Source organism: Corythoichthys intestinalis, chromosome 1 (assembly GCF_030265065.1).
Source record: "Corythoichthys intestinalis isolate RoL2023-P3 chromosome 1, ASM3026506v1, whole genome shotgun sequence".
Classification (NCBI taxonomy): domain Eukaryota; kingdom Metazoa; phylum Chordata; class Actinopteri; order Syngnathiformes; family Syngnathidae; genus Corythoichthys; species Corythoichthys intestinalis.
Window position 1 is genome coordinate 23,471,775 of NC_080395.1, and position 22,282 is coordinate 23,494,056.

General features: G+C 40.6%; 1 protein-coding gene across 5 annotated transcripts in view; it reads right to left on the reverse strand.

Annotated features, from left to right (window-relative positions):
- The window catches only part of LOC130912493 (protein TANC1-like), a 79,589-nt gene that overhangs the window by 4,156 nt on the left and 53,151 nt on the right, over positions 1 to 22,282 (reverse strand). For all 5 annotated transcript variants that reach the window (XM_057830630.1, XM_057830622.1, XM_057830638.1 and 2 more), the window contains 19 exons: positions 19,804 to 19,922; positions 16,316 to 16,547; positions 15,562 to 15,728; positions 11,581 to 11,889; positions 6,616 to 6,816; positions 6,421 to 6,524; positions 6,220 to 6,328; positions 5,978 to 6,100; positions 4,469 to 4,705; positions 4,093 to 4,293; positions 3,862 to 3,943; positions 1,685 to 1,818; positions 1,390 to 1,513; positions 1,085 to 1,260; positions 813 to 945; positions 648 to 683; positions 495 to 586; positions 288 to 434; positions 64 to 164 (listed from right to left, as the gene is read on the reverse strand). In XM_057830630.1, the coding sequence (XP_057686613.1) occupies positions 64 to 164; positions 288 to 434; positions 495 to 586; positions 648 to 683; positions 813 to 945; positions 1,085 to 1,260; positions 1,390 to 1,513; positions 1,685 to 1,818; positions 3,862 to 3,943; positions 4,093 to 4,293; positions 4,469 to 4,705; positions 5,978 to 6,100; positions 6,220 to 6,328; positions 6,421 to 6,524; positions 6,616 to 6,816; positions 11,581 to 11,889; positions 15,562 to 15,728; positions 16,316 to 16,547; positions 19,804 to 19,922 (2,827 nt within the window). The remainder of the gene's footprint in view (positions 1 to 63; positions 165 to 287; positions 435 to 494; positions 587 to 647; positions 684 to 812; positions 946 to 1,084; positions 1,261 to 1,389; positions 1,514 to 1,684; positions 1,819 to 3,861; positions 3,944 to 4,092; positions 4,294 to 4,468; positions 4,706 to 5,977; positions 6,101 to 6,219; positions 6,329 to 6,420; positions 6,525 to 6,615; positions 6,817 to 11,580; positions 11,890 to 15,561; positions 15,729 to 16,315; positions 16,548 to 19,803; positions 19,923 to 22,282) is intronic.

Genomic DNA, 22,282 nt, shown 5'->3' on the forward strand with positions numbered 1-22,282 from the left:
CCATTCAATCCAAGTATCAATCAAAATGTGCTGCACAGGTTTAATCTACAGTATATATTGTACCTGCTACTCCTTTTGGCCCGTGCTCTTGCATAATAGGCCTCATAGGACTTGGGTTTTAGGTCCAGAGCTTTTGTTGCAAAGTCCTCAGCGATGCCAAAGTCCTGAATTTTCACATTAAAAAAAACATTTCAGAACAGTAGAGTTGGATCACACCTGTTGGGAATTTTGCAGTTCATCTCGATAGAGAACAGCGAATTGTGCCGAAGATACTGAAAAGGCCTCACATTGGTTTTCCTTCGACAGCGGGACAGATTGAGATAGAGAGACACCCGCAGGTCTTTGAGCCCTTTTAGTTCTTCCCCCTGGCCCTCCCGAGGCAGCTTTCTTAGCGCGTACTGGTAACGCTGGCCGGCCTCCTTCATACGTCCCTTCTGCTTAGCACACAGGAAATAAGAGAGAGAAATATTTGGAAAACTGAAAGGTATCTGTACCTTGTAAAGCAGGTTTCCTTCCTCCATGAGCTTATGCAGCAGGATGAGGAGGATGTCTGGTTTGGTGGAAGCCATGGCCCATGTAGCGTGACCTAATAGAAGGTCTCATTATTTCTCAAGGTTCTACCGATTGCACTGACTTGCATTACCTACCTGATCGATCATGTGGTGCTGTTCTGTAGCCTTGTGCTTAAAGGATGGAGTAGGAGAAAGATGAAAAGTGAGATAGTCAAGATGATGTAAAACTGACCGCTTCAATCTGTAGTCTGTTGTTTTCCGAAAGGTCACTAAAATGCAATGCAAATCTGGTGTTTGTACCCATCTTGGAGCCCTTCTTGAGTAACGAGGCCACCAGGGCCGGATTCTGGCAGCCAGCCGTTCGCTCTGCAGCCCTGCCCGCATTGCTGTCCGTCCTCTCGAGCACCGCCCCATGTTGTAGCAGAAAGTGTACCTAACCACAAAGAGTAACATAACCATGCAAATTGTACTTTGGTAATTTATTGCAAACCTCCTTATTTTACACAACTAGTAAGGAAGACACTATCCTAGTATAAAAGAAGTCATTTGAAAAAGTTCAGCGCAACACCCACTGTATCAGCATCTCCGTTAAGGGCGGCAAGGTCGAGAGGAGTGCGTCCCTGCCTGTCTGCCTGGTTTGGGTCTGCACCAGCATCCACCAGAGGCTGCAGCACACCTCTGTGGCCCCTCATGCAGGCCCAGCTAATTGCAGTCAGACCTTCCTGATCCATAGCCGATACACCGACACCTAGTTTAATGAGACAAAGAAATTGTGTTTATGGAGAGACTGGAAGGGTCAGAGAAAGACTCACAAGCGGAAATTCTTTGAGCTTGATTACATGTAAATCAAGGTTCGCCTGGCTATAATTTTGGTTACCTTTAGAGAGAAGCATCTCCACCGTGCTGCCGTGGCCCTCTGAGGCGGCCAATATGAGCGCTGTCCGGTCCTGCTTGTCACACACACTGACCTCTGCTCCGTGTTTCAGCAGCAGTTCTGCCACCTGACACGAAAAGGGAAAATGCTCACGTTGAATTTACTTCTAGTACACCTGGATAAGCTTCCATGGTCATGGTTTGATAGTCTTTCATAAGAATCAAGTGACTAATGTGAGAATTCTTGGTATGTAAATCCATTTTCCACTCGATGCATATGAACTCAGGAGTGTGGTCACCTGCGTGTGTCCGTGTTTGGCGGCACTGAGGAGGGGGACCATTCCTCTGCGGTTTGGCACCTCAAATCCGGCCCCTCGCTCCAAAAGGAGTGCACACACCTCCATTCTTCCCCTGCCTGCTGCTGCACTCAACACTGAAATGAGAGAATGCCGCAATGAGATAAGGTGGTGAGGAATTTGTCATGGTGGGAAAAGTAGAAGCTTAAAGGGAGACGTGGTTTATCATAATTTGTCTTGCAAGGAAAATCGATGACCGGTATTTCTATCAAGTCCTTATATGTTGTCTCGAATAAACATGCATATTTACCTCCCCCATGGTACATTTGTAGACCAGTTGCAACCATTCCAACTAAAAATGTTTACAGAAGAGTCAGCTCTTATCGCAAATGGGAGGGTATGATTCACAATTGCGCTGGGCACAAATGGCAGCAAAATGACATCATCTTTAGTCTTTCATTTTGTGTGAGAGTCAGCGACTAAGAGGCAGTCAACAGACCGCAGTGCCCTGACAGGATGATAAAGTTCAGAGAATATGAAGGATTCTGACCATTGAGGACTCTGCAAGTGACTTCAAATTGGCTGAAACTGAAAGTGTGTGCGTCTATAATAGCGCTGCCAACATTTTTCAAGCCAAAAAAGATTAATGGCCATGCAAATGTGAACATTTGAGAGGGTGATTCATGCAAACAAGCTTTCTATCTCATTACTGTGACAATGGAGAGTACAGTGCAATAGAATTACATCCTAATGGAGCTGGGAGCACAGAACATGCAGACCTCTGTAAAGCTCTCGGGAAATGAACCTACTGTATGCTGTGCCTGCATTTGTTATAACAAGTCCAATAATTGGGAAAGTTGAGTGTCAAGGCACATGGGTGAATTTTTTTGTTGCTGCCGGAAAGGAGTGTTTGGACATAATTTAATGGCACTAATCTATTCATTCACTTACCATGCCGCTTTTCCTCACGAGGGTCGCGGAGGCACTAATCTATTTCTTTTGAATTTTGGTTAGAAGTCATTTTATTCATACATGTGATCAAATTTCTATCACATCAAGTGCAGGAAGATTTTGAGTAGTGATGCACGATAATACATTTTTCAACCGATATTGATAACCGATAATTTCCTGCCCCTTCCACCCGATAACCGATAATGTCACGACGATAATTCTATGAAAATATGTATGTAAAATTTTAAAGTATACAAAGATCAAATGTTACTGTGCAAAAATGTAATTTAGTGCTATTTTTTTCCACATCAAATGTGAACAAGTAGTAAATTCCAACACCTAAACAATGGCAATGACATTGTGTAATGGTAAGCTTTTGGCAACAATTACTTAGAGAGTAAACAACCAAGTTGCACAAAAATGCCTTTAAAAGTAAGCCATTCCTAACACATATCACATTACTACACTGCAAAAACACCTCCTTAAAACTAGCAGAATTTGACAAAACTGTTGATTGCGCACATTTGGAGGCTAAATCAAGTATATAATTATCGGATTGCATTATCGGTTGAATTTCGTTTTATCTGCATTATCTGTGTGACGTCATAATTACCATTATCGGCCAATAATTATCGGTGACCGATATTATCGTGCATCTCTAATTTTGAGTAGAGGTGGGAATCTCTGGGTAACTCCCGATACGATTTTTGATACTAGGCTCAAGATAACGGGTATCTCACAATATGGCGATATAACAATTACCGATACGCGGATCAGGAAAATCAATATACGATATTCTTGAATACAAATATTGAAGAGAAAAAAATGTATTTTTTTTTTTGTATTGGCAGAAAAAAATTGCTAAAAACTTAATTTAATACAGAAACACTATATTTTTACAATATTCCTGTCAACAAATAAGTGTCTGTCGTAACTCATTGCCGATGGGGAACAAATGTTTATTCACCCGGTCCCAGTCAAAATGAATTGGACGTCAAGCGCTGTCAATGGCAGCCAGTGAGTAAACATAGACACTAGTCTAGTGGAAAATCTTGTTGTAATGGATCTTGGAAGCTACCCGTTGGTTCATGGCGGGGGGCATATCCCTAGTCATAGCCCTAGTTTTGATATATCCCTCTTATTGTATGTAAGGCAGATCAAATGAAAGAAAGTAGCTCACAGAAGGAAGAAAGAATGCTAAATGGAGGTGAGTGACGGAAGAAACGCACCCGTTTCTCCCCAGAGGGAGTCGTGAGTGTCCATCTGCACTGCCAGATGTTCATCTTCCAAGTCCAGCAAGCTCTTTACCACCTGCAGAAAAAAACATCAATTATTTATTCATTCATTTTTGCACACAGAGAAAAAAACCATGACAAAAGTAAGGACAGACACTTCTCTTCTGCATGAGATAATTCATTTTTTTCTACAAATGTATGGAAATAGCTTTGTACATTGTGTACCTCTGTGTGTCCTACGCTGGCTGCGGCTGTTACCGCCTGCTGTACAGCCTGCTTTTTTCCACTGGTTCTCTGGTGCTGCTGTGCATCAGCTGGGGCTTCGGGGGCCCAATCCTGGCCCAGCAAGATGTTGACGATCTCTGTGTGGCCCTTGAGTGCACCGTGAACCAGTGCACATTGGCCATTCTTATCAGTTTGGCCCACCTGGCAAATGGAAGAAAACACAGCGGGATTTATGCCATGGCTTCCAACACTCTGGCCTAGATCAGCCTTGCTGTTGTCATCCGTCTCCCAGAATAGATGCCGCAAGAGGGCAGGCTTGATATCAAGGATATTGGGGGGCGGGTGGAACACAGCCATGGATAAAAGCAAGAGATACCTCGGCCCCTTTTTTGCAGAGCAGGTTTATGACACCCGCGTGTCCAGCGGCAGCCGCCAAGCACAGAGGCGTCATGCCACTGTCGGTGCTCATGTCCACGGCCGCGCCCATTTCTATGAGCAGGCCCACCATCTCCACATGTCCCAGGTGGGCGTGGACACCCAGGATGGGGGCGTGGCCCACCACTTCTGTACACCAGTTAACATTAGCACCACCCAACATCAACAGACGGCTGACCTACATGTGATAGAAATTATAACATTCATTTTTGTGCTCTGAATTCTTACCAGATGCAACATAAGTGTTCCTTTGTGAAGGTCGTCATGTTCTCATTTTATTGACCTATCTTCAGAGGGGTGACAGATTATTATATCTCAGGCTTGTGCTTTATTGAGTTTTGGCTCACGTTGCAATGTCTTCTGTCCTAACTGAGATTAATGGGATGAAGTACAATGGGTCTCAATGTCAAGGCGCTTTGGCAAGCTCACCGCATCATTTGTTGCTCGCTAAAGTATACAAAGTGTGTCTTCAAGATTTTCATATATGCAATATTGACATTACAGTTCTGTAACTCATTTATATTCAGGACCCAGAATCAAACTACTGTAATCTTAATCCTGCATAGGGCACTCGTTGAACTCATTGGCTGCCATAAACAGCGTTTCCCATTTAATTGTTTTAAAGGGTTTTTTTTTTTGTGTTTTTTTTTTTTTTTTTTTTTTTTTTTTTTTTACATTTTTAAGTTAAAAAAAGGGGGGGGGGTTTCCTCTTAAAAACATTTTATATTTTTTTTTATTTTTGTTTTTTATTAATTTATGTAAAAAATAAGGAAAAAAGTAAATGTGATATTTTTTTAACTTATTTTCTTTATTTCAGAAAATATATATTCTAAAATATTTAAAAAACTAAACTGCCATTCCTCCCAGTTTAATTAAATTTAATTTGTATGTCCATCGTTATCAATGGCTGGCAGTGAGTTCTGTTAAATTTCCCCAAAAATAAGGTAGTCTTTTTTTGAGGGTGGGGGGGTGGGGGCATAACAAGCGTTTATTTCTTCTTTTCATTTTCATTCATTTTATTAATTTTGTGTTTATTAAGGTTTTATTAATTTATATTATCAAAAAATATCTAAAAACAATATTTTATTAAAAAAATACAATAATTATATATTTTTTTTCTTTCTTTCTTTTGGTGTAATTTTAATTTATATATGGCACCCACATACATGGACATGAAATTTTGGGTCATGTAGGCCACACCAACTTTTCATATTGTGACCTACATGACCTTAAATAAGATGTCCACATACAGTGGGGAGAACAAGTATTTGATACACATGGCAGTGTATCAAATACTTGTTCTCCCCACTGTATATGGACAAAATAACACTTGCCCTATAAAGTATTAAATGGCTGCCAACGTGACAAACTCTGCTTTGAAAACATCTACCGTTTGTAAATTCCTGCTTTATTCCCAGAATTTTGCAGGCATACGCTTATCAAATATCACCTTGATGTTAGGCGTGTACAGGTTCCGTAGTGATGCAAGTGCAGCAGAGAGGCTGTCTGTGCTACAGTTCACCCACAAGGCCTGCAGGACAGTGGAGGACACCCCGGTTTTCTTACTCAAACCCTGTCAAGATACACATGAACACAAAAGAATTCAAGATTTCTACTCTCTCTCAAATCTATATTCTTTTTTAGACCTTTCTGAAGAGTTTCGAAACAAATGGAGTTCACAGACTTGTTCACCTTAAATATGTGAGCCTTGAGGATGTGGTGTCCTAGTTCCATGGTCTGCTGACGGTTCAGCTTGCCCTCCTGTCTGGAGAACATGAACGCCAGGAGAGCATGGCCGCTCCTGTACACATGACGTGGAGTTTCTTCAAAAAATGTCATCAGGATACAAGATTCGCTTTAACATAGGTTCACAGTTTTTGTAGTCAGTCCTACCTCGGGTCACAGAGAAAGTCTGTACTCTCGCCATCTGCCCTCCAAACCAGCCACTCCCTGAAGGTGGGATGGCACAGCATGCGTGTGCCATCTCTGCGCTTCACCTGCAAGATTATAGTAGGCTTATGAATGATTGTTGACAGAAATCGATGCCCCCAAAATGCAATATTGCTAAAAAACTGCTCTGAGCCTCACCATGAATCCAGCCAGGCTGTCTAATCTCTGCTGAAAGTCCTTCCACTCCATCTCCCCTCTCACACTGCCCGCATTGAGCGTGCGGAACATTTGCTCATCCGTCAGTGGGTGCAACGATGCCAGGGCCACATTTAGCACCGGATGCACTCGCTCAAAGACGTCTTTGTCTGGGAAGCTCACGCGGGACATCAGTAGGTACACCTAACGCAGGTTCACAGGTTTAAATACAACTATAAAAGTACAAAATACAAATAGATGAGCACGGTAAGCATATGAAGCACTTGGACTTAAAAAAAATTAACTGTTACCGACTAACACATCTTTTTTTTTTCTAGGTTGGTGTCTCATAAAGGGATCCACGGATTGAAAGACTTGTAGTTCTTAAAAGATAAACGTTATTATTAGTTAAAATAATTTGTTATTAAAACCCCTCTAGATGTTTTCGTTTTTATACAGTTTTTAAAATAACTAGGGCTGTCAAACGATTGAAATTTTTAATCGAGTTAATCACAGCTTAAAAATTAATTAATCGTAATTAATCGCAATTCAAACCATCTATGAAATATGCCATATTTTTCTGTAAATTATTGTTGAAATGGAAAGATACAAGATGGATATATACGTACATTCAACATACTGTACATAAGTACTGTATTTGTTTATTATAACAATAAATCAACAAGATGGCATTAACGTTCTGTTAAAGCGATCCATGGATAGAAAGACTTTGTTCTTAAAAGATAAATGTTAGTACAAGTTATAGAAATTTTATATTAAAACCCCTCTTAATGTTTTCGTTTTAATAAAATTTGTAAAATTTTCAATCAGAAAAAATAAACTAGTAGCTCGCCATTGTTGATGTCAATAATTACACAATTCTCATGGTGCTTAAACCCATAGAATCAGTCGCACCAAAGCGCCAGCAGAGAGAGACATAAAACACAAGTAACAAGTGGTCATGACACTGTGCTGTCATTTTAATCTGTTTGAGCGGGGCATGTGCGTTAATTGTGTCAAATATTTTAACGTGATTAATTTAAAAAATTAATTACCGCCTGTTAACGCGATAATTTTGACAGCCCTAAAAATAACCCTTTCAATTTGAACCCGAGAGGAACATTAATGAGCATGACAGCATTGTCGATTTTTCACAAAACGGGCAGCAAAAGCAAAATGAACAGGAAAGACGCCATGAGTCGAGACGAGAGTAGCAAAAAAAAAAAAAAAAAAAAGAAGTGTTCTGCCAAAATGTTCTACACCGGCGAAACGTCTTACAAGAGCTAAATTTGACACCCAAAGTACTACTGTGCGCTTTCAGCTTTTTTACTGCATAAGGACAGACCATACTATAGATGCCTTAAGAAAATACTTAAATGTAGTACGATAAAATAATGGTGGTTTCAATATGCTACGTGACTAATGTGTTCAACAGATCAACAATCTGCCTTAAAGCTACCACAAAGCAATGCTTAAGCGTATGAGAGGGAAAGACGTGCAAAAATAATTTTGAGGCAATGAAAAGGTAATAAAAGACTCAGTAAAAACAAAAATATTAAGTACTCACTGCTTTTAACTGATGAGCACATTTGTTTGGACGTCTCGCCGCGTAGAAGGAATTGCAGTAACCCAGTAGTACCGTATTGGCCCGAATATAAGACGGCCCTGATTATAAGACGACCCCCTCTTTTTCAAGACTCAAGTTTGAAAAAAGACTTTTTGAACACCAAATTTTTATACAGAAAATAATTACAGTACATCTGAAACAAATTATTATAACAATGTATTTGAGAGAAAAAGCATTTTTGCCTCATTTAAATCTTAATATCTGAACATTTAAGTATGTAAACTAAAGTGCAATCACATTCGTAAATGAATGGCTTCTGGTTTTTGAAATGTAAATAAACCAATCTATTGTGATAAAACAACAGAATTGCAATAACTACATTAACCATCAAAGTGAAGTCTAACTGTAACTGCAGTCTTGAAACAAATCTGAATAAGGAAAAACATTGCAATAAAATAATGCAAACTGGTTAAACTTGAGTAGCTGAGATCTGTCATGACAGAACATTGCTTCAATTATATATCTGGCGCTATCTAGCGTCGTGAATAGGTACAACATCTAGACCGGCCCCCACTTTTCAGTCTTATTTCAATGCAAAAAACACCGTCTTATATTCGGGCCAATACGGTATTCGTCGAGTGACAGTAGCCACGTTTACATGCTGACTTTTATTCATACCGATTCAAATCATTCCGAATGGAAATTTCAGATCAGCTGTTTACATGTCACTTCATCTATTCCGATCCAGCGTTTACATGTGACTGCCTTTATTCCGAAAGGACGTTTGACAACTGCCGTCTGACATGCGCAGATTAATCAAAACAAAGCGTCACGTTGCAAAACATGGAGATCGATCGTCGGAGTGCTGCTGTTTTAACTTTAACCCACTTGTTGTGTTTGTGGGGTCGTATCCGCTTCTGCTGTTTTGCTCTTTTGCCTTGTAGTAGCCGGTTTTCCACCGGTTTCTAATCTGGTCAACGCTCCGGTCTATTCCGGCTTCGTGTAACCTCTCGTGAACTTTTTTAAATAGTTCACTGTTCCTCGTTTTACGCCCGTCTAAGCGAGCAATTATATTCAATTCTTTTAAAGTTTGAATTAAATACAATCTTTCCGCCGGACTCCAATTAGGTGCGCTGTGCTTGGAAGCCATGTTGCAAGTGACGTTACTTACGTCACCACGTCAGTACGGAGCATGTGCAGAAAGAACACAACCAGACACCATTCCGCTTCCCTGTTTACATTATATAATTTTACTTCTAATCAGTTTGGGAAAAGGAATATTCCACCCCTGTGAATCGGAATGAAATTCCATTCGGTTTGGGCCTGTTCATTCCGAATGAGGTGTTTATATGGAACACATTTATTCGGTTTGAACAAATATTCCGATTGTAATCGGAATATTTGGCTCCATGTAAACGTGGCAAGTGACAATCTACGTCATCACTCCGAGCGTCCATTGCGCGCTTCAAACATGGCGCCCTTCGTAGGTCAAAACAATTTCTAAATATTATAGATTTTTAAGTCAATGGCAATATTTTATGTGTTTCTAATAACATATTTTAGTAAAAAGAGAACAATTGTGGCTTATTAGAGCCTACAAGTCTTTAAGTCTGAGGTTCCTTTAAAAGCCAGAAAGTTTTTTTCTCTACAAAATTAAACGACTGCATGAACATCCTCGAAGAATGGTTATTCAATCATTTTTGCCAGGGGTTGTACCACACAGCTGTGTATTGAAATTGGTATCGGCAGCCAATAATTGGCTAATGCAAAGTAGTCCGAAAGTGTTTTCAGGCATTGCTCATCTGCTACCCTTTTTCTTACTGTTGAGTACGCAACATCAAAAAGCGTCATTCATTGGCCGCAAGCTATTTCCGTTGCCCTTTCTACATCTTTCATCCTTGATCAGGGATTTGTCAACTTGGTGTTTGTGTTCTATTTCGTGAGCAACATTTTGGAACAATGGCAGCCCCTGCTGTGAGTGCTGCACTTGTTTTTTTTTTTTTGTGTGTGTGTGTGTGTATGTGCGTGTGTCTCAACACTCGATAAACAAATGTGTTCTTTAATTCCACTAATGCAATTTTTCTAAAACATTGTGGAATGCTCCTGTATTTTCCTTATTCTTTTCCCAAACAAAAGTAAGAGCATGCTGAAAAAACACTTTCATGACATCTTGCAAGACTAAAACAAATCCAGTTAACTCTTTTAGTGTCACTGACATTGATAGATATCTATAAGTTGCAGCTCCAGAGCATGTGGCTCTTTTCATCTGTCTGCTGTGAATTTAAATCAGTTTGTCATTAGTTCAGTTGAACGTCTATCACCATCAATGGCAGAGAATGAGTTAATTACATTTAAATTAGGGCTGTCAAACGATTAAAATTTTTAATCGAGTTGATCACAGCTTAAAAATTAATCGTAATTAATTGCAATGCAAACCATCTATAAAATATGCCATCATTTTATGTAAATTATTGTCGGAATGGAAAGATAAGACACAAGACGGATGTATACATTCAACATACTGTACATAAGTACTGTATGTGTTTATTATAACAATAAATCAACAAGATGGCATTAACATTATTAACATTCTGTTAAAGCGATCCATGGATAGAAAGACTTGTAGTTCTTAAAAGATAAATGTTAGTACAAGTTATAGAAATTTTATATTAAAACCCCTCTTAATGTTTTCGTTTTAATAAAGTTCGTAAAATTTTCAGTCAAAAAATAAACTAGTAGCTCGCCACTGTTGATGTCAATAATAATTATGGTGCTGAAACCCATAAAATCAGTTGCACCCAAGCGCCAGCAGAGGGCGGCAAAACACCAAAAAACACAAGTAACAAGTGGAAATGACACTTTGCTGTCATTTTAATCTGTTTGAGCGGGGCATGTGCGTTAAATGCGTCAAATATTTTAACGTGATTCATTTAAAAAATTAATGCCCGTTAACGCGATAATTTTGACAGCCCTAATTACAATTTTTTAAAATCTGTGAAAGGGAAATTATTATAGCACATTCTAACTTGAAAAAATATACTGCTCACATAAATTAAAGGAACAAAGTGTTCCATTAATTTTTGTGAGCAGCATTTACTGCACTGCACAGCATATACTGCAATAAAACAATAAATATCACGCACTCACACAAATGCCCTCGCATTACAAAACTCTCAGACGGCAAAATGAATCTCACAAACACGCACACTCTTTTACATGTCCAGAAACCTTTCTTACAAGTAATATAACACCATTCCAAAAGAAAAAAAACAAAACAAAAAACTGTCACACCAACCAAAAGATGTAATTGAAAGCAAAATAAACCTCTCCGTTAAACGAAGTGCAAATTGGCACATCCTTTTTCTGGTAGCATACACACTGAGAATTATCCAGCGGCTGACCTCAGACAGGGACACAGGTACGACCAGGTAGTTCCCCCCTTTCAGTGCTAGGTGCTCTTTGTGGAAAAGATCCAGTGTCAGCTGAAGGTAGAGGATGGAACCGTTGCTCCGCGTAGTCAGGTGACTACTGAACTTGCTGAGAAGCAGCGGGTCGGGTGCCGACCCCGTGGCGGTGGTGACGTTGGCGGCTATGCGGGCGCTGCCACTCACTCGGTGATGGATGTAGTCGCTCAGGTCGGCGCCCAAGTCGCTACTGTCGGGGAGGATGTCCAGCGAGATGCCAGAAAACGGGAGCAGGGTGGTTATTTCCTGAAAACAGAAAATCGTCGTTTTCCTGACTGATTTAAAGCATAGTCTCGCATTAAACAGTTTTACATGTTCTCGTTGTTATTATCTTCTCATTGACACAAGTGCTTCACTGGGACTCTACATTTAAAGAATTCAAGGCCGGTTCCTTTGTGCATTAATGAAGAGCACTTAAATCAGTAGCTATTGCTCAGATGTCTGTGAGTCACACAGAGCCATGGGATACAGTACAGTAAATAGTGTGACAATGACTCAAGCAGCAGCAGCAGCGTGCCTCACAGGCTTCTGCTCACAGATGCACACATTTTTGTCTCCTCTCTTGCCCTCCTCAAACGCCTGACAACCAGCTTGGACTCATCACAAGCATTCATGAAGTTCCACTGAAAGACAACTTCCACATATTTGGGGCGGGATAATGCAACGAATATATAGTAGTACAGAAATCAGTTACTGTTAAGTATTTCGGTATTTTGTTTTACAAGAATCAACTTTTTTTTTTAATTTGATAGATTAAGCTATTTTGGTTGTGATGTTCATGCTGTCACTGGACCTTTCCTCCTACAAATTTTGTTTCAGCGGTGTAAATATATATATATGTACAGTGGGGCAAATCAGTATTTACTCAACCACAAATTGTGCAAGTTTTCCCACTTGAAAATATTAGCGAGGCCTGTAATTGTCAACATGGGTAAACCTCAACCATTAGAGACAGAATGTGGAAAAAAAAAAGCATAAAATTACATTGTGTGATTTTTAAAGAATTTATTTGCAAATCATGTTGGAAAATAAGTATGTGGTCAATACCAAAAGTTCATCTCAATACTTTGTTATGTACCCTTTGTTGGCAATAACGGAGGCCAAACGTTTTCTGTAACTCTTCACAAGCTTTTCACACACTGTTGCTGGTATTTTGGCCCATTCCTCCATGCAGATCTCCTCTAGAGCAGTGATGTTTTGGGGCTGTCGTTGGGCAACACGGACTCTCAACTCCCTCCTCACCCTGTGGCGTCAAAATAATAACAAGAACGGGGAGCAAAAATCCCAGAACCACACGGGGGGACCTAGTGAATGACCTACAGAGAGCTGGGACCACAGTAACAAAGGCTACTATCAGTAACACAATGCGCCGCCAGGGACTTAAATCCTGCACTGCCAGACGTGTCCCCCTGCTGAAGAAAGTACACGTCCAGGCCCGTCTGCGGTTCGCTAGAGAGCATTTGGATGATCCAGAAGAGGACTGGGAGAATTTGTTATGGTCAGATGAAACCAAAATCGAACTTTTTGGTAGAAACACAGGTTCTCGTGTTTGGAGGAAAAAGAATACTGAATTGCACCATACCCACTGTGAAGCATGGGGGTGGAAATATCATGCTTTGGGGCTGTTTTTCTGCAAAGGGACCAAGGAAAGAATTAATGGGGCCATGTATCGAGAGATTTTGGGTGAAAATCTCCTTCCATCAGCAAGGGCATTGAAGATTAGACGTGGCTGGGTCTTTCACCATGAAAATGATCCCAAACACACAGCCAGGGCAACAAAGGAGTGGTTTCATAAGAAGCATTATAAGGTCCTAGAGTGGCCTAGCCAGTCTCCAGATCTCAACCCCATAGAAAATCTGTGGAGGGAGTTGAAAGTCCGTGTTGCCCAACGACAGCCCCAAAACATCACTGCTCTCGAGGAGATCTGCATGGAGCAATGCGCCAAAATACCAGCAACACTAGCCACGTTTACATGCTGACTTTTATTCATACCGATTCAAATCATTCCGAATGGAAATTTCACATCAGCTGTTTACATGTCACTTCATCTATTCCGATCCAGCGTTTACATTTGACTGCCTTTATTCCGAAAGGACGTTTGACAACTGCCGTCTGACATGCGCAGATTAATCAAAACAAAGCGTCACGTTGCAAAACATGGAGATCGATCGTCAGATCGGCTGCTGTTTTAACTTTTCGAGTGGAAACAAAACTTCAGAATGATACGCCGTTCATTTAAAAAGTTGTGTGGGTGCGCTGTGCATGTGCTTGGAAGCCATGTTGCAAGTGATGTTACTTACGTCACCAAGTGACGTCACCACGTCAGTACGGAGCATGCGCAGAAAGAACGCAACCAGACACCATTCCGCTTCCCTGTTTACATGATATAATTTTACTTCTAATCGGTTTGGGAAAAGGAATATTCCACCCTTGTGAATCGGAATGAAATTCCATTCGGTTTGGGCCTGTTCATTCCGAATGAGGTGTTTATATGGAACACATTTATTCGGTTTGAACAAATATTCCGATTGTAATTGGAATATTTGGCTCCATGTAAACGTGGCAAGTGTGTGAAAAGCTTGTGAAGAGTTACAAAAAACGTTTGGCCTCTGTTATTGCCAACAAAGGGTACATAACAAAGTATTGAGATGAACTTTTGGTATTGACCAAATACTTATTTTTTGCAAATAAATTATTTAAAAATCAAACAATGTGATTTTCTGTTTTTTTTTCCACATTCTGTCTCTCGTGGTTGAGGTTTACCCATGTTGACAATTACAGGCCTCTGTAATATTTTCAAGTGGGAGAACTTGCACAATTAGTGGTTGACTAAATACTTATTTGCCCCACTGTATAAATATATACTGTGTCTACATATATATATATATATATATATATATCAGTATAATATATACACAGTGAACCCTGACGTCTTTCTGTTAATGGAGACAGCAACCCTATTCAAATACCAAATTTCCACAAGGCAGGATCAAAGACTAATGTATATGTGTACATAATATCAAAAAAAAAAAAACATTCAACGCTAAATTGCTTTAAAAAAAAAAAAAAAAAAGAAAAGAAAAGAAAAAGAATGCATAAGATGCAAATAAAATATAAATAAAATACATATGTGTAATTGTACATAGATGTAAATGAAGTGTAATAAAAAATATATATCGTTACACTGTACACTAGCAGCATGACACAAGAAGGGATTCTGGGAAATTCATCTTGACCAATCGGCTTGCGTGATTTCACAGCCAAGTCAACCTGAGTCTTCTGAGTCAACCTGAGTCAATCTTCCCCTAAAAATACTTTTTAAAAACTCAAGATGCACTGAAGCCAAAGAAACATAAGCATGAAGTAGCGAGCGATCACGGTATATATTTGCAATATTCTTGTACCTCTAGTTTACTTGTTTTTCGCCCTTAAGTCAGTCACCGCCATTGTCAGTAATAGACGTTAAAATTATTTGAAATGGGAAGGCTGGCATTGAGTGATCATGGGGTACTGCCAATGACAGCGATTGCTGCCAGCAATGATTGGATGTCTATCGCAGCTAAAGAGATAATTTTTAAAAACGAATAGATTTTCAAAACCCAACATTTTAACACCCAGTTTCGATTTTTCTGAAAGCAGCCCTCGGAGAAAAAAAGTTGTAGAGCCTTCCGAATCACTAATTCAATTATATAACCAACTGGTTGCTTGAGAAGACTTGCAAGTGACTCTCCATAGCATTGACATCCATTCACGCTTTAATCCATACAGCATTTGGAGTTTGGGTGCTTTGGTTTTTGACAGACGCGGCCACTGTTTGCTGGGATTAGCGACCGGATTGAGCAAAGGCGTATAATACTGTATGTCAAACATTGAAGCATCGGGACTGTGAAACGTGCACATGAATTTTAACCCACTCACAAGGAGGCCTGTCCTCACTGTGACTACCAGCTTGAGCCAAATGGGGAATTTGGAGACAATTTTTGTGATAAAGGTGGCAATGGTGTCCCCGTAGTCCGGTTTATGGAATTCGGCCTCGTTGAGGCTGTCAACCAAGATGATGTAGTCTTCTTCAGGCAGCCTTCGCTCTGAACACACACAGTGGAAAACTGATCAAAAGACGCATTCTGTTACCAAGCAATGAGTTCAATGAGTGCCTTTTCCAACAATAATATCTTGCAAAAATTCTGCTATTGATTAACATCCAGCAAAAAGGTCTGGATGGCATTGTTGTTTATTATCACCAAATAGGAAATCCATCTTGCTTTGTATAATGGAAGCTGTCAATGCAAGCATACAAGCGGGTGAGGTCTCCTATGCTCTCAAGAGCCCTTCATTTCCTACCTAACCTGCTAAATAGAGATGGGAGAGACATAACACTCCTGTTTCAACTCTGTAGGGTCCAGCCATAATAAACACATCAATCTAGCTTGACTCGCTGTATCATAAGTAACTGAGCTGGCTAATACGGCTTGAGCATTCCTTTGGGTATTCCACCGCCTCTGCCTCACTGAGTATTGCGTGACCTTGAAGTCCGCAGGGACGCTGAATAACGTGTTCCTTCCTTATGCAAACGAGCTAGCTTGCATTCACGCTTTCACGGGACTAAAATCAATGACTTCAACCTATCACCCAATGGTTGAGTATCATGAAGCGTGTGTGGGTTGACTTTTACCCTTGCGCAGATTGGCCATGGGCTCCAAGACCCCCTTTCGGAAGGCAGCTATGGGGTCTTGGACGCAGGAGCGCAAGCTGAGCGTATTCTGGAGGTGAGGTTCCTGAATCAGCAGCTCCCTGTACGGGCTGAGCTGAGGTGATCTGGCCATTAGGGCGGCCAGACTGTGAACAAATTCTGGAACCAGGCAGGTGTATGTGTTGTCAGCCTGACAGAAATGGTAAGCGACCACCTGTCAAAGCAAAGAGGCGGAAGATGAGGGTGAACTTTACAAATGTTGTGAACTTCTGAATTTAAGACTTAAGAAACACTTAACCCTCTATAGGGCAAGTTACTATTTTGGGGAATTCAGAAAATCAGCCTCATGTGGACATCAAATTTGGGGTCGTGTGGCAACAATATTAACAATTGTGGCCTAAACAATGTCATTTCCACATGTATGGATGTCAGGTCTCATTTATAAGCTATTATTTTGTTTAATAATTATTTTGGGGTATTTTGCTATACTACAAGTGTGACTAGACCACATCATTAATCTGTTTTATATACAGTGGGGCAAATAAGTATTTCGTCAACCGCTAAATGTGCAAGTTCTCCCACTTGAAAATATTAGAGAGGCCTGGAATTGTCAACATGGGTAAACCTCAACCATGTGAGACAGAATGTGGGGAAAAAAACCAGAAAACATTGCCTCTGCAAAGCCCTTTGAGACAACGTTGTTGTGATCCAGGGCTATACAAATAAAATTGAATTGAATTGAATAGAAAACACATTGTTTGATTTTTAAAGAATTTATTTGCAAATAATGGTGGAAAATAATTATTTGGTCAATACCAAAAGTTCATCCACCTTTGTTGGCAATAACGGAGGCCAAACATTTTCTGTAACTCTTCACAAGCTTTTCACACACTGTTGCTGGTATTTTGGCCCATTCCTCCATGCAGATCTCCTCTAGAGCAGTGATGTTTTGGGGCTGCCGTTGGGATATACCGACTTTCAACTCCCTCCACAGATTTTCTATGGGTTGAGATCTGGAGACTGGCTAGGCCACTCCAGGACCTTGAAATGCTTCTTACGAAGCCACTCCTTTGTTGCCCTGGCTGCGTGTTTGGGATTATTGCCATGCTGATAGACCCAGCCACGTCTCATCTTCAATGCCGTTGCTGATGGAAGGAGATTTTCTCTCAAATTCTCTCAATACATGGCCCCATTCATTCTTTCCTTTACACAGATCAGTCATCCTGGTCCCTTTGCAGAAAAACAGCCCCAAAGCATGATGTTTCCATCCCCATGCTTCACAGTGGGTATGGTGTTCTTCGGCTGCAATTCAGTATTCTTTCTCCTTCAAACACGAGAACCTATGTTTCTACCAAAAAGTTCTATTTTGGTTTCATCTGACCATAACACATTCTCCTGTTAGCACCTCCTGTTCTAGATCATCCAAATGCTCTTTAGCTAACCGCAGACGGGTCTGGACGTGTACTTTCTTCAGCAGGAGGAAACGTCTGGCAGTGCAGTATTTGAGTCCCTGGCGGCACATTGTGTTACTGATAGTAGCCTTTGTTACTGTGGTCCCAGCTCTCTGTAGGTCATTCACTAGGTCCCCCCATGTGGTTCTGGGATTTTTGCTCACCGTTCTTGTTATCATTTTGACGCAACGGGGTGAGATCTTGCATGGAGCCCCAGATCGTGGGAGATTATCAGTGGTCTTGTAATGTCTTCCATTTTCTAATAATTGCTCCCACAGTTGATTTCTTTATACCAAGCGTTTTACCTATTGCAGATTCAGTTCTCTAAGCCTGGTGCAGGTCTACAATTTTGTCTCTGGTGTCCTTCGACAGCTCTTTGGTCTTGGCCATAGTGGAGTTTGGAGTGTGACTGACTGAGGTTGTGGACAGGTGTCTTTTATACCGATAGTGAGTTAAAACAGGTGCCATTAATACAGGTAACGAGTGGAGCCTTGTTAGACCTCGTTAGAAGAAGTTAGACCTCTTTGATAGCCAGAAATGTTGCTTGTTTGTAGGTGACCAAATACTTATTTTCCACTCTAATTTGGAAATACATTCTTTAATAATTAAACAATGTGATTTTCTGTTTTTTTCCCCCCACATTCTGTCTCTCATGGTTGAGGTTTACCCATGTTGACAATTACAGGCCTCTCTAATCTTTTCAAGTAGGAGAACTTGCACAATTGGTGGTTGACTAAATACTTATTTGCCCCACTGTATATATACATACTGTATATATCTTTATGAATTAAAAAAAATTATAAATTACTACATGTTAATAAAAACTAAAACAAATAAAATCTGTAATACACTTTGGTTATTGCACCCAATAACTCTAAAGTTGATAAATAATAAATAAAATGGTGTTAATAACATATTTTTACGAGTCCCCTATACTGGGTTAAGCTGCTCTATGAGGTTCAGCATTAAAATAAATGAACCATCAGAGTAAACATGCGCTAGTCTTATGAGTTCCCATGGTAACTCTTATTGAGGACATGTTAGTAAATTTAGAAGCCTACATGTCAACTGTGTGATGCAAGAAGCTGACATTGAGACTACAGTATGTCAGGCGTGTAGAGCTCACTCTTTTTATTTATTTATTTTTATTTTTTAGGACAAAAAAAATTCAAAAATGTCTTTTGGACATATCCCAAAGTGTTTTAATACATTAATGTTTATCTGCAATACCACTGTGATACTGAGCAAGCAAAAAAAAAAAAAAAAAAAAACTAATTAAGATTTTAAAAATACCGTGCAGTTTTTTTGTCTGTAGGCCACAAATAAAATAACTGTTGTCCCCATCCAAGTAAATTTGGATGCTAAATTGGCTCATAATCAAGGAACTGCAGTGGAGCCTTCCATATTCACGAATTGGGCACATTTTGCCGATGGAAGATTTTTTAACAACATTCCTCTGTTCTGTTTTTGTGCTCAAGCCAATGCAAAAAAAGTATTGCTTTTGGCACCATCTGGTGGCATGTTGATGCCAAGGAGTCATTTAAAAAAAAAAAAAAAAGCGTATGACGCAAGCTGCCAGGCTATTAAAAAAATGTACCATATTCTATTTTTACGTGATACATTTGACATAATAATGTGATATGTTTGATGTTATAATGTGATGGTATAAACCATTATTACTTTAAAAATACCACATTCTGTGAAAAGAATGATTTCTGTTACGATAAACATTTCACCTGATAAATAATGCGTTGCATCGTATAACGTGATACTTTTATTACTTTTTTGTAATTTAATCGTAATTTTCACATCATACCGAGATACCGTACACATAAGAATGAGATCGTTTTTCAGGTGACAACGTGATGTTTAATTGTAGGCTTCCGTATTTGACAAAGCAAAGAACTTCAGCCTCTAGGTATGTCTACTTTTTAAATTTGTTCCGTGTGTAAGTAAGTGAAATCAATCTTCTCTCACAAGTGAGAGAATATAAGGTGCTTGTGCGGTGTTGAAAGGTACCTTGTTCGCCAGACATCTGGCAAATTCTTTTTTCTGATCTGCCACTCCTGTAACAGCACTCGCGTTGATTTGGGAATCGGCGGCTTGTTTGGAAGCAGCCTTCCGCTGCCTTTCCCCACCTGAATAGAGAGCGCACAAAGCAGCAAACCCAAAAGTGCCATTTATACTCATTAGTAGATGTCTCAAGTGCCAGTGCATGTGTGTTGCGACTTGCAGGAGAAACAAGTTCTTGATGAAAAATTATTTGAGCATGTATTATAATCATTATTATTTTCAGTTGTAAGACTTGCAGGTAGGGATGCACACCGGCGACCCATTTGGCTTTGGGGAAAAAAATTGATAAAATGTTGACAAAAATTTTGAAATTATGATTATCATGTGTTGTTATAAGCTATTTATTAACAATACATAAATGTAGAGTCTTACAAAAAGGCACAGTTTTGAAATACAGTTTTAAGAGACAAGACAAATACAATGAAATTCAGCACAATGACAGAGCTGGAACAAGCTTGTTCAAATATCGACCATGAGATATCGCCATTGTGCTTTTAAATGTATTACCAGACATGGTTAAAATGCAGTTAAAATATGTGTAGTTTTTATATATTTTTGTGGCACTGGGGAAGCAAGAGAAGACTGGCAACCAAAAGGCTTCTAAATCACAGGGGAAAACCCTGAATGATTCAATTGAAATCCATCTTAAGGTGGAACTAGTCAAACAAGGACAAAGATGATACCAGGGAGGTCCCCGATCTGATCACGTGATCAAAATTGGGCCCGATTACGTCACGATCACAGAGTGCTCCAGGAGTATGGGGTATTAGAATCCCTTATACGGTTAGAGTTTGGTCCGTGTAGCCCGTTGTAAGTCAGATCAGTTTCAATTGAGGGTTGGACTCTGCCAAGGATGCCCTATGTCACCAGTTCTGTTCATAACTTTTATGGAAACAATATCTAGGCAGGTTTAGTGGCCTCAGTATTGCATCTCTGCTTTTTGCAGATGATTTAATGTTGTTGGCCTCATCAAGCCGTGGCCTTCAACTCTCACTGGAACGGTTCGCAGCTGAGTGTGAAAAATCCAAGACCATGGTCTTCAGTCGGGAAATGGTGGAATGCCCTCTCCGGGTCAGATATGAGGTCTTCCCCAAGTGAAGGAGTTCAAGTATCTCAGGGTCTTGCTCACAAGTGACGTTATAATGGAACGGGAGATCGACAGGCAGATCGGTGCCACGTCTGCAGTGATGCGGACTCTGCATTGGTCAGTCGTGGTGATGAGGGAGCTGAGCCAAAAGGCAAAACTTGTCGTGCCTGGGTGAGGGTTGTCATTTCTTGGTATATTGTTGTCTCTCCCTGCCTTATTTTGAAGCCTCACCCTCCTGTTTCCACCACTCACCCTTCCTGCTGTTTCACCTGTCTCTGATTATGATTTCTTATTGTTCCCACCTGTGCCCCATTCGTCATGTGCTTAAATTGTTTGTCACTCCCTAGTCTCGTGCCAAAGTGTCTTCACCCTTCGTTGCCACCAGAGCCAGTCCATAGCCAAAGATATTCTAAGTTGTAAGTTGTTCATAGCATTCTGCCATAGCTCTTTGTTATTTTGTGCCTCATGCATAGTCCTTTGTTGTAGTTGTCAACTCCAGTGCATTTTGCCTGGTTCTCTTGTTTCTCGTTTGTATCATTTTTTTTTTCATAGCCTGTTATTTCCTCCTGTTGGAGCACCCTCAGTTTGTACCTACCTCTGACCAATTATGTTATTAAAAGACTGAATTCTGCATCTAAGTCCGCTACATCTTGTCTAATTGTGACAGTACGCTTTGGCCATAATGGACTCAGCGGAATTCGCCAAGCTTTGCGCTTCGCTCCAGGGCCACGACAACAGACTTGACCATCAGGAGCAGGTCCAGACGGCCATGGCCACCCAGTTGATCCAGCTCACAGCTCAAGTGACCGACCTGTCGGGTAGGCTTCAACCCGTCACTTCGCCTCCTGCGGAAACTGCTGTCCCCTCGCCAGCATTCTCCACTCACTCTGGGGGAGGTCTTCGGTTGTCGCCACTGGAGCCTTTCTCTGGAGAGGCTGGTACAAGTAAAATATTCATTACTGATTGTACGCTACGTTATGACTGTTCTCCGGGCGAGTTCAGCTCGAACCGAGCTAAAATCGCGTACTTGGTCACTTATATGAATGACCGGGCCCGGGCATGGGCGATGGCTGAGTTGGAGCTCGACTCTCCAATTTGTTACTCACTTACTGCTTTCAGAGAAGCCCTCATCAGGACGTTCGACCCCTTCTGCACCAAACGGGCTCGAGCGTGGGAACTGTGAAATTTGCTGCAAGGCAGCCGCTCCGTCAATGACTATGCCATCCAGTTCCGCACCCTGGCCGCAGGAAGTGGCTGGGGGCACATGGCGCTCTACGACACCTTTCTGAAGGTGCTTTCCGTTCCTATCCGGGAGCAACTCATTCCCCTGAATCTACC